Below are 12,729 nucleotides of genomic sequence, written 5' to 3'. Positions count from 1 at the left end.
ACTTGGGTACATGTTTTACTGGTAACACAGTAGCACTGGGTTAATGGTTGAACTTGATGATCTTAGAGGCCTTTTCCAACCTTAGCTGATTACATTTTATTATATTTTTGTTCCTATTCAACTTCGTTTTCATTGTATTAGGAATAAAAATGTTCATTTACAACAGCATTATGGTTTGCCACCAATAATAACAAAACACTCTCTTAAAATAATAAAACAACAATTTAAAAAAGCGGCAGGACCCAGTATATTAAAAATTCACTTTACAGCTTTGCCAAGAAAATTTATCCAGGCTTTAAGCCTTTAACTGGTTCAAGGCCTATACAACTGCATAGACCTTAACTGCTCATGAAGCCTTTCCTGCAGAGGAGTATCTTCTATTTCCCATTATGAGGTTGCATGCCAGTAAGTTTTTGCTCTTTAGCTTATCAAGCATATTTTTTTCCAGAATCTAATGAAACACAGAGAAAATAAACCCAGAGATGGATGCAAGAAACTTGCTAAGTTAAAAATAATTATTTTTTTTCATTTTTGGGACTTTGGTGAGCTGGGAGCATATAAAATTTCAAGCTTTATCACAGTCTAATACAAACCTATTTCTTCTTCCCACCTGTAGGAGCAAGGAGATTGCCAGGATCCATTTACTGGCAGGGTTTTGAGAGCTGCTCAACCTCTTGTCTATGAGCAGCAGCATATTCAGGGGAAAAGCACTTTCAGTTAAAGAAGAGCAGGGTCAAGACCAACAATAAGGCTTTCCTCGAAGTTTTTTTGAATTTTGATCATGTTATGCACGGAAAAAAAGCCAAGTACCACCTCCAGTGTGATTTTTTGCCTTTTTTTTGTGCATTCCTATGGATGAAAAACTGCTGTAGGCTCAGTAAGAACATGAGTCAAGTGGATTGGTGATTTTAATGGAGACATGATTTCAGTTGCATGGGTAAGTGTGATAGCCCCATTATAGTAAAGTACTTAAACACACACTTTGCCTGAAATATATATAGGACTGGAGTTAGGCTTTACTTAAGGACATTTTCAATTACTGAGGGACTTGGGAAAAAAAAAACAACCATACCAGGCCTGAAAATAACTTTCATAATGTTGTTGAAAGTGTCAGTATGTTGAAAATAAAATTAATGGACAATTTTAGAGCCTGAGGATATCTACAGAGAAATGCAATTGAAACATCTTTAAAATGACTAGCAATTTCGACATGCATTTTAGCTTCTAGTGAAAACTTCTCAAAAAGCCTGGATTTAAAGACTGTAGGTTTTAAACAGCCATCGTATTTTTTACTGATGCAATTATTCAAAGATGCCTCCTAGCTTAGCCCGAGCTTGCCATCATTGATTAAACTTGGATACCAGTGAAAGATAGGTAAGAAGGTGGAAAAAGCTGGTAGCCTGGGGTTGTGGTCCTAATCTCATGCTTACATTCGCAACTCTGTAGCTTTTAACTTGATGACATTTTAAATAGTGATTAAATAACTTTGTTATTTGCAATGTGCACATTTAACACTGCAGATCAGATAAACTAGACAACATAAATTAACCACCTTAGAGGCAGGTTTACATCACTTGAGCATCTGGTCCTCGCTGAATCAATTTGTACTGTAGACAGGAATCCAGTAAAAGCCTTCTTTTAAATTCAAGTGAAAAAAATTAATATTAAAATTTTTCACGTAACTTAATTCTTTGTGACACTGAGTTTTCTTAAACAGGATCTCTAAATCCAAAGAGATCGAAAATACCTCTAGGAGTCCTGTTTGCTTTTGCCTTTTCATAACCAGCATTCACCATGCAGTACAATGGAGATCTGCTTGGCACATTGGTAGTTTTTCAGGAAAGACAACTGCAGGAAATGGATTTATCTGTGCAGCAGATAAAGTAGGTTACCATTTTTTGGCTTCTAGATCTTTTCATAGAAGTGTCACAAAAGGAAATAATGCTCTACAGTTATGCAAAATCATTTTTCTAAAGACTCTGAGGCATTAATTCTTTATCATACTTCATTGTAATGAGGTAGGAAGAGAGACAGGGTAAGGGAGGAGAAATAGAAGAGTCACTGGCTTTGAAGTGAGATTTAGTGAGAGCATCCCTAATTTCTGCCTCTGAAGCACTCATATGAGCATCGGAACAAGACAGCCACATGCATTTACCAGTCTTCCATTACCTACTGCAACACCAAACCCCAGTTACTCAGGTCACCCCAGGAACCCAGCAAGCACTCAACCTCCACTTTCTGATCTGGGAAGCACCAGCAAAGGCAAATGGCAGAGTGAAGAAGGAAGGGAAGACACAGCCTTGTGGTCAGGAGGATGAAATGTGCCCAGAGGGCCCTGGGAAAGCCTGAAGAGGTGTAATAAAGGCACTGGGCAGAGCAAGAATCATGAGGCTGGGTCCCTGTCAGTGATCAAGCACAGGCAGTGCTCCAGTGCATGAGGGAGTCCAGGAACATCCAGGACTCAGTGAATAAAAACAATTTGGGAATCAATAGGTTTGATTGGAATGCTTAGCTTCCTAATCACAGGTATTAAGATACTTGAGTCAGTTAGAGTCAGAAAAAGTCATACATATTCAAAGGCAATAAAACCTACCCTGCTGATAATAGAAATTTTACCCTAACTTTTGTGTTCCCTGAAATGAGTCAAAATTATAAAAATACTCTCAAAATTCAAATCACCCATTCTAATTTTTTTTCTTTTTCTTTTAAAATTTATTTAGAAATGCTTATTGTGGCAGGCTATGCTTACCAATGGAACCCAGCTATCTTTACACATCACAGTAGAATCATAGAAGGATCTGGTTTGGAAAGGACCTTAAAAGTCCTCTAGTTCTAATGCCCCTGCCACAGGCAGGGAGACACCTTCCTCGTGTTTCTCATCAGGTTTCTCCCAGCCCCATCCAGCCTGGCCTTGAACACCTCCAGTGAAGGGGCTCCTCACAGCTTCTCTGGGCAACTTGTGCCTGTGCCTCACAACCCTTACAGTCAAGAATTTCTTTCTAATATCTACAAAAAAAGCTTAAGGCCATTCCCTTCACCCATGCATGCCTTTGTCCCTCTCCAGCCTTCGAAGCTGCAGGCTCCCTGTAGGTATGGGAAGGGGCTCTAGAAGGTCTTCCCAGGCCACCAAATTTGTCAGGCATGATTTGTCTTTAGTGAAAGTATACTGGTAGTCACCAATTACCACATTATTTACCATGAGCCTCAACACAGTTTCCAAAAGGACTTACTCCATAATTTGCCATGCACTGAGGTAAGACTGACTGGCCTTCCTGGGCCTGGAAAGACTCTGGGTCTTCCTCTTTTCCCTTTTTAGAAATCAGAGTTATGTTTCCCCTTCTCCAGTCAATGGGAACTTAACGGGAGTGCCAGTACTTCTTAAATATGATGAATAGTGCCTTAGACACTTCCTTGACCACTTTCCTCAGGGCCATGGATGTATCTTCTCAAATGTAAAATACTGTTGTTCCTATAATTTAGCATGAAATAAATATGCAACCACTGTTGTTACTTTAGGTTTTAATAATAATTTTCAATGACATTAAATAGCTTGGCTACCATAACCTATCAGTAGTCAGCGATGTCAACTCATAAAAAATGCACACTCTGAACAAACAGCACACAAAACTTACCTTTCATTATGCATTTTAATAACTGGAAGTCATTTAATTCTGATTTTTATACAACCAATTATACATTAACATGTACACATACACAATTCCAGTCACAGTGTATACATATTTTGAATCTGCAGCAATATAAAATAAGTTCTACCTGTATATACATGTGCAAGTCTGAATAAGTCCTGAGTCATTTTAAAGTACTGTTATTTAAATCCTGTAAATTTTAATGGATGTAAATAAATCTCAGGTTTTACAACTATTGTGAAGAAGCTATTTAAAAAATATATATATAGCACTTTTCTTCAGCTTTATGCATAAGCTATGAGCTCTGTACAGTGCATAGTTTTCATTTACAGTCTGAATGATTACGAAATCTGAAAAGATGCTGACCATGCTTATTTGGTAACTATTGCTTCCTTTGCTTCTTGATTAATGGTGAGTGATCTGTTCTGCCTCCAAACAACCAAACTCTGTAAGACTGACAGGGTGGAATTTATATTCTTTCTGCTGTATATACTTTTGTAAGCATTCAAGTTACCCAGGCCCTTTAATTCTTCTGAGAAAAACTATACAATTATACAGTCAAATAGTTAAACAGTGGATCTGGAAGGGGAAGAAAATGAAACAACAGTGGAATATGATCATTACCTTAAACACGACACAATGATATAAAGAAACAAAACAGGAACTGTTCTTTAAGGAACAGCTTGGACAGAAACCAAAAGGCCACTCAGAAACCCTCTGTCAGCATGACACACTGCCATGGTAAACATGAGATGCTCTCAAACGGCCAGAACAAATTATCTGAGCAAATCGGAAGGAAGCACTGTTGCCAAGATGGGGATCCAAACTCATCATGAGAGTCAGAATCTTTGTACAGTATTAACAGACCAACTTACACAAAAATGTCTGTACACCCCATGCCAGGAGAATGCAGGCACCAACTTGAGAGGTGGTAAAGGACACAGGTTAGCATGGAGGTGTAGCTGTCTCTAACTGGTGCTGTTTGGATGTAACTTTCCAGGTATGGAGGAGACACTCTCTTTTCTTTCCCTCATTACTCTTGCACAAAAGTGAAGGCACCATTGCAGCCACACTCCATCAGCATAAGGATCCTGGCCCAAAACTTAGCTGGTCCCGTGGCTGCTATAGTCAAAAACGCCTTTCCTGAAGAAGGGTGAGAATTCACAGATGGTGTATTTTGACAACGTTAGTCCCACTTTATCAATGTTCAGTGGAGACGATGGAGATTTCAGCATTGCAGAGAAAAAGCTCCTGAGGTATTTCTGTGGAATGAAATGTAACATGTTATAAGGTTTACTTGATCAAATTGATGACAATCATTTTGAAATATAAAATGAACAGTAAAAACACCCCAAAATATTTCCATGGGCTGTGAATAAACAGCATTTAATAATGTGAATAAACAGCTTTTAATAACCAATAGCATTTAAATCCATTTTTAAAACCGTCTACTGAAATGTCTGTATTAAATTCAGGAAAAACAGAAAATAAGTATTTTCCACTTCCTTCTTATGACCAGCTTGGCAACTCTTTTATTCTGTTGTTGTGTGATGCTTCCTTGTTTATTCTGCAGTCATGTAATGCTATCTGCTAATCATGACACGCTAATACTATTGTCTAGCATTACCAACCTCAAATCCATTCTGCAGGATATTCACTACATATGGACACAAAATAACTTTAAAAACCTTTCCTTTTTTTTTCTTTTTTTTTTTTCCAGTCTTACTAATGAGAAGCATGTGGGAGACACTTGCTTTCTTTTCCCATAAGTTAAAGTTAATATTCACTGTGCAACTTGCAGTCACATCTGTACCTAGAGAAATTGGGGGATGTACATTAAGACAGTTTTCACAAACCTAACAAAGCTTCCATCATATGTGGGTTCATTTAGCGTGACTTAATAACTTATAAATATAACTTTTGAACAATACACTCTAGGTAAAAAGTTTGATCAGACAGATACTATAAATGCATCCATTGTCACTCAAACACCTGCAAGGGAAATCTCACCTGGAGGGATAAACTCCTTTTCTGTACTACAGACTGACCATAAAAAGAGACAACTTTCAAATCATTCACTGGTCTTGGATTCCATGGGAAATATATTTGCAAGCCAGAGAAGTATATTCTCCTCTGAAGAAGACAACATTTAGTTATTTCAATGCAGCAGCTTTGGGGTCATGGAAGTGGTTTGCTCAGGAAACTTGTCTAATTATTCACTCATTTCTCAGGAAGAATTCCTCTAAACTATAACAACCCGTTATCTTTTTAAGAAATCAGCTGTTTCAATATTGCAAAAAGAAGGAAAACAAACAAAAAAAAAAAGCAAACAAAAAAAAGCAGCTGAGATAAAAAACTATTCTCTTAGCAGAAATGGTGAATTTTCTATTTCATTTAGATCTGCCACAGGTTGTATTAATGTTCATGAAAAAAATTCATTACAAAAATGCCTTCAAGATGAACAGCAATAGACTAAGAGGTAATTTAAAGTGAGAAACAGAGAAGCATTTTTCATAATTAGTTCTCAAAGGAGGGCTCTTTACAAAAAGTCCCAAACCAGTAATTCCTGAAGGATGAATATGGTAGAAAATCAAATGTAAAACTGTGCTGAAAAGTTACTGCAATAATTCTAGTTTATGACTATCAAAGGCTCAAAGGTACCAAAATATCTCACTGACACACACATCACAAGACCTACTGCATTCACCTTAGTATGTACGGCCAGATAATTGACTGTCATGCCTTTTCTGCAAAGCCATTACTCATTGTTTTGGCATTATAGCTCTTATGGCAAATTAAAAAATCCCTCTGCTCTAAGCACACACTTATGTGACACACTAGGAACAGCAGGTACACTTCTTTTCCACATCTGTGTTCCAGAGTTGAATATCAGATTCTTTGAACACAAAAAAGATCCTTGGGAAAATGTCAACAAGCAGACCCTACCAGATAACAATGGAATTAATTTTGTGTGAAGGATTCCTGCCATATGGCTTGATAATCTGTGCTCTTCAACAACCACCTCTGAACAAATTAGCCTTCTTATAAAACCCAGACCTGTGTTTACCCTGTTTGCAATGCTGTTTTGTTAATATGGCCCAGAGCTGCTGTGCCCTTGACACAAAGAAGCTGCTGCTTCATTGAAATACAGGCTGCTCTGCCCAAAGATGCTGGCTGGGAGTGTTCCCCTGTAGTAAGGAAACAGTGACTAATGGCAGAATTGCTCACAAGCATTGGTCAAAGAGTTGTGGCATGGCACTACAGGGGAACGTTGTTCTGTCCTGTTGGCTGCAATGGACAGAAGTGGAAGAAAGTGACAGGAGAAAGAGTGCTCCTTGCAACGTATAGAAAGATGCTTCCCAGATTGTGACAAGGAGAGGAAGAGGGTCACAGCAAGCTGGGAGAAGGGCAGGAGCACACCAACACCAAGAGCCAGAAATGACAAAAAGTTCCTTAGAGATCCAGAAGGGATTCAGCACGGACTTTGGTGCAGCCCAGGAGGCCACTGCAAGCAGCTGGAGTAGGAGCTAGGCTGGATGAAAGGATCTCCTCTGCCAGCACTCAGTGTATTAAAATCCATTTCTAGTAGCATATATAATTTTTGTCTATTTACAGAACTCTTTTGATGTGTCCTTGAAAAAAAAAATCAGCAGAGACTGGCAAGCTCAGGATACCTTCATAGGTCCAAATGTTATACAAATTAATGATGTGATTTCCTACTGATAGCAACATTGTTCCTGGCATGCAAAGCACTGTGCAATAGCTACTAGGCTTGTATGATTATCCAGGATAGAAAAAACTAGTTAACTGCCAAAAACATTCCAACACACTTGATTTTACTACTCATTTTTTTTTGTTAAGACTCTGACCATTTCTTCTGGATTATTTAGTCTGGTAATCAGTGTTCTTCCAAATACACTTTGGAGTTTCATTTCACTAATAGCATTTGACCTGCTACGCTGCTGGTTTGCTGGAAAATATCCTAATGATATGTTTGTAAATGTCTCAGTGTGAGGGCACAAGACCCTGGCACTGTAACAGAGATGTAAAATGGGCAACTTACACATCAATCATGTTGCTTGTTCTCACTAAACACTCACTCAGAAACACCCATTTAGGGAATGGAAATACTCTGCGTGTACAAAACAAGGACAGAAAGCCAGGTTAAAAACTGATCCAAAATAGGAAAAGCAGTGGTGTTTGCCCTCTCTGAAGGCAATTCAACCTTCAAGCCTTCTATCTAAAAATTTATGACAGCTGTACCTGCAAGTTTTAACTTTGCAAATGAAACTAAACTGGAGAAAGTGGTATGAGGCCCAAAGGCTTTTCTTTCTTTACCTAGTCAGAGTAGTTTTCCCTCCCTTTTAATTATGCGAACAGCAAAATAGAAACCATTTAAAAAGCTTATTAAAAATCATTTTAATAGGGTTCACCTTTTTAGCAGTAGGCCAGTGTTCATCTTGTGCTCAATTCATTAACAAAACAGTCATTCTAATAATTTTTGCACTACTTCGTGATGTGGGGACTTGGTAATTTTATACATTTTAATGTAAAGCCATAACTTAATTTAAAGTTATTTAAGTTAATACAATCAAAATGTGAAAGTCTTCTTATCATCCTTTCAATTGTGGCATATTAAAGAGGAATTCAGTTCAGTGACATTGTTCTCCTAATCCATTACTAACACTGATAGCCTCAGAGACCAATAGCAGAACTCAGCAAGAATTTGATTTTTTCATTAAAATTTGGTGTGCTTAAAAACTCATCAACTCTGGTACTTTCAGAAAGTGAAAACACTTCGAGCTTTTGCTTTCATATCGCTATTTCTAGCAATTTCCTAAAAAAAGTCAGTGCTCAAAATACTTTAGAAGTTACATTTTAAAACTGGCATTAGAAATACCACCTACTAATATATGCCAGAGTTGAAAGCACCAGAAAATTTACTAAGATAAACCTTACAAGGTTTTCGAGATTTTTTTTTAGACAACAACTTCTTTTCTGTGAAACAATACCAGCTTTTCAAGATGTAGATGTCAATCTGCTTCATCACAGAAAGCTTTACCACAAGGTCATAGAAGGTCACTGGTGACAGAGGCAGGACTAATTAACTTGCTCATCTAACTTCTAACATAGGCTCCTCTCTCCCTTGAACACAGATGCTAGTTCCTCCCAGCACCAATCACATAATTATTCCGTTGACGAGTGTTAAGTGGTGCAGGCTTTAAATCAGATCTTGATTTGAATTATCCATAGAGCAAAGCATACACAGGTATCACAGTTCTTTCTATAGGATACAAATTCAATTACCAAAAAAATCACAAAGCCAGACAGATTGAAGCATATTTCCTGAGTCTGAAAAAACACATTATGTCGTAATTAGGTATTTGCAAAGTCAGTTCTTCCCAAGGAAGACTCTACCCCAAAGCAAGCAGACAGGCACATAATTCGCTTCCAATCTGTGATCACAAAAACAAGGATCTGTTTAAAAGACAAGGCATGCAAAGGGAGCCTGCTGGAATGCAGAAATGACAGGGCATATACTCCTGCATTTGTCTCCTAAAAAGAAACTCTTGGGCATACGGAAAGGAAAATCAACATTTGGGGACCTTTCTCCAAATTAACCAACTTTCTCTACTTTGGACATTTCCACCAATATGTTGAAAAGAAAAAAAAAATTACTTCCAAGGTGGTTTTTCAAAATACCAAGTACTGCAGAAATGCCAGCTATTCTGTCTAATTACATCCTACTGCCAAAAATAAAGCTGGGCTGAAATGGCACTGACAAGTGGGGGTGTCCCATAGAGACTTCAGGTTGGCGAAAGGCCCTGTCTAGGACATGCTTTATATAGACTATGGTAAGAAAATATACAAGTTACCAAGAAAAATAGGATTCAAACTTTTCATTGGCTCTGCTTCTTCCTGTGGGCTTTTTTTTTCTTTTTTTTTTTTTACAAACTGAGTTCCAATGAAGCAGGTTTTCCTATGCAAAATATCCCAACATTACATGCCTAGGCATATTTAAGCTGTCCAAACTGAGGTATTTTGGAGGCAGTAATCCCAGCAGGCTCCTCCTGCAGGTCACAAGTCATTTCATCCCAGTTAAGTTCCCCCTTTACGCCTTCCACTCAAACCATCTCCCCTTCCCGCTGGGCCTACCTAAGGCCCAAGGAATTTTTCTCACATTTCTTACCTAAAAGATGGGAAAAACTATAATTAAAGAGAGACAAAAGATGTGACTACAATGGGGGAGAGGGGGCGAGGTGTGTAGTTGGCTGCAGTCTCTTAGCTGGGGAGTTTTCTCTTGGAAAGTGCAGAGATCGAAGGAGAGATGGTTGTGGTCTTGGTGCAGGACTGCGGTTGCAAGGAGAATTCACTGCTACCGCCTTTCACTGCTTCTCCTTATTGTGGGTGAGCCTCTGCTCACAAGAGCAACCATGGAACTGGGACCTTTTCAATACCCAACAACACTAGGAGGGACCCTCCCTATCTGCTTGGGTGCCTCAGGGGAAACCCAGGACCCCGACCCCTGACACCTCTCCAAAGGGAGTATCTTCCGGTTGTTCGCAGGAGCCTGAGTGCCATTGCTTAAGGGGTTTTTTTGTGCTACACTTCAACTCAACACCCCATGTCCACCCAGACCGGCTGCTCCTGCCACTGCTTCAGGGTTTTTGCTGCATTTTGCTTGCCACCCTAGGTCTGCTAGCCTCTGCTGTTCAGCCCTCTGCTCAGGAGTTACTGCAAGAGTTCAGCTTGCCACCTGGAGTGGCACTGAGACCGGGTGCTCCCTGTGGGGCTTGCAAAGGGTATTGCCACCTTCCCTTTTCCTGTCGTCTTAGTCGCCATTTCTGTAAGGGAGCGGCCCTGCGCCACAGCGCCCCCTGCAGGCATGGGGAAATCATCGCAGCCACCCTGCCTGGCCAGGAGCCACCAGCGCCCCCTGCCGACTGTGCCTGGAACTGCACCCAGGTGAAATCAGCTGCAAAGAGTGGGGAGAGACTTCATTGGGTTTTCTGTTCTTGTTTGTCTTATTATCTATAGTATATAGTAAAGTATACTTTACTATACACTGCATAACTATATATATATTCTAGTAAAGAACTGTTACTCCTCATATCTTTGTTGGAAAGCCCTGTAATTTCAAAGTTATAATCATCTGGAGAGAAACCTTGGCAGACACCAGGTTTTTAAACCAAGGCACTGGGACATTAGGACTGAGTAAAGGCTAGCTTAATGCTCTGATAGGTCTCCAAGTAGTTTCAGATCCATTTCTGGATTTATTAGATTTGAGCAAGGAGGGAAAGAATTTGCAGATAGCAAGACTATAGAATATGAGGTACCACTGCTTTGGAGTAATCCAAAAGGAGGGGGGACTGTACCAGATTACAACTAATATCTTCCACCAATTCCAGAGTCAGATCAATTCCCCACTCACCAGATACAACTTGCTGAGAAACATTTTGGTCTTTTTTGGGCTTTTACTTTTTCTAATAAAGAAAACATGAAGCTTCAATTCTTTTCCCCAACACCCTGACATATGTTGCAAGATAAAATAAAAGATTTGAATGAAGTATGTGAGCAGAACAGCATGTGATATTCAATATCTCAAGTGATATTTCAGGCCCCTTAGGAAGTACCTAATGTCACCTGCGGATCTGAACACATTTATCTCCTGCACATATCCTTAGGTCATTCTGTGCGGTTGTGATTTCAGAGCAATGGGAAAAAGACTTACTGCCTAGGAGACTACCTAGTGCCTGAAGGATCTTATTTCTGTGGAAAAACTTGGAGAGAAAACATCTATAATTACGATGGGATCACTTGGCCCATTACCTTTTGCTGAAAGATCAGGATGGTTGAGTTCTCCTTACAAAACACCCTGCAAAATTAGACACCATCAAAGCTCTGCAAAGCTTCCTCGAGGAGCCAAGTTAGACAACTGCCTCCAGAATGTGACTGTCCCTGGTGCCAGAGACCTTGCTCAAGTTGCTGGCAATTTGTGTATGCACTTTTTAGGAGAAAAAAAGACAGATCCACATGTTTGAAAATGGCAAGTCTCTACTGCAAAAGTCACAGTGATGCTGGGTGATTTTTTGCCTCTTTTCTTTTATATAGTCTCTGTATTCTTTATACATATATTTTTAGCTTTGTAGTTTATTATTGCTAGTTTTCCCAGTACTCTTTCCTGCCCTAATAGGCAGAAAGACAAAAGACGTTCCAAAGCCCCTATCCTATCTTGGTTCTTCTTAGGAAGCAAGGCGGAAAAACAGCTCTTTAGGATATATTTTTCATAAACTAGTTCAGTTTCCATCTAAGGGGGGAGGATTTAGAAGGGGTTTTATCTGGGGGGGGGAATTGCATTACCACTGGTGCTCCTAATTGGTGATTTTTATCAATTATGCTAATTTTCTAAATTTATAAAAACAGTATTCACTTCATGGGAGTGAGCTTTTGTGGACATTTTCCATATCTGCCCCTGGAGGCCTCCAATAAAGACCAGGCTTTATATTACTCCCTCTACTAATATTATCTTGAAAGTGTGTGTTGTTTCATTTATAGGTTCTTAAGGCATCAACATCATATTAATAGAGGAGGGGTTATTTGCTTCAGGATGGCAGGCATTAATTAGCCTCATGGCTGGATGAACGCAAACCAAGAATAAAGGATTGGCTCATTTTAATCAAACCCTTCCTGCTCACTTTGATCAGGTCTAATCAGAAGCAAGGCTTTTTACAGGCAATGCCTAGTAGGTAGCAAGTAAATAAATAAATAAATAAATAAATAAATAAATAAATAAATAATAAAGTAGACTGAGAACATCCCAATCAGTAATACCTTACCCTGTGTTTGCATATCTTACAAGTCTACATACAACACCAACACCCACACCATTTCTCATCTAAGACAAATTCTATGTCGTGAGTTTCCCTTAACAGAAATAATGTAACTAGGGCATATTATGCTAGGTCACTTTTTAAATATTTACTAGCAAATATCTTGCCAATTTGACTATGACAAAGTCAAACTCTTAACTTGTTAGACTGAAGCTATTAGCCAAGAAGCTACATGCGAGGAGATGAGATTG

The 12,729-nt window shown here is 39.0% G+C and overlaps 1 protein-coding gene across 1 annotated transcript in view; it reads right to left on the bottom strand.

Annotated features, from left to right (window-relative positions):
- Window positions 1-3,605: 3,605 nt before the first annotated feature.
- The window catches only part of LOC116993472 (kinesin-like protein KIF16B), a 152,521-nt gene continuing 143,397 nt past the window's right edge, over window positions 3,606-12,729 (bottom strand). The window contains exon 26 of the mRNA XM_033054089.2: window positions 3,606-4,909. Coding sequence (XP_032909980.1) covers window positions 4,751-4,909 — 159 coding nt within the window. The 3' untranslated portion in view covers window positions 3,606-4,750. The remainder of the gene's footprint in view (window positions 4,910-12,729) is intronic.

The sequence above is a fragment of the Catharus ustulatus genome, chromosome 3 (assembly GCF_009819885.2).
Source record: "Catharus ustulatus isolate bCatUst1 chromosome 3, bCatUst1.pri.v2, whole genome shotgun sequence".
NCBI lineage: Eukaryota > Metazoa > Chordata > Aves > Passeriformes > Turdidae > Catharus > Catharus ustulatus.
The sequence above is the reverse complement of the archived record's forward strand: the minus strand, read 5'-3'. Positions and strand labels throughout refer to the sequence as shown.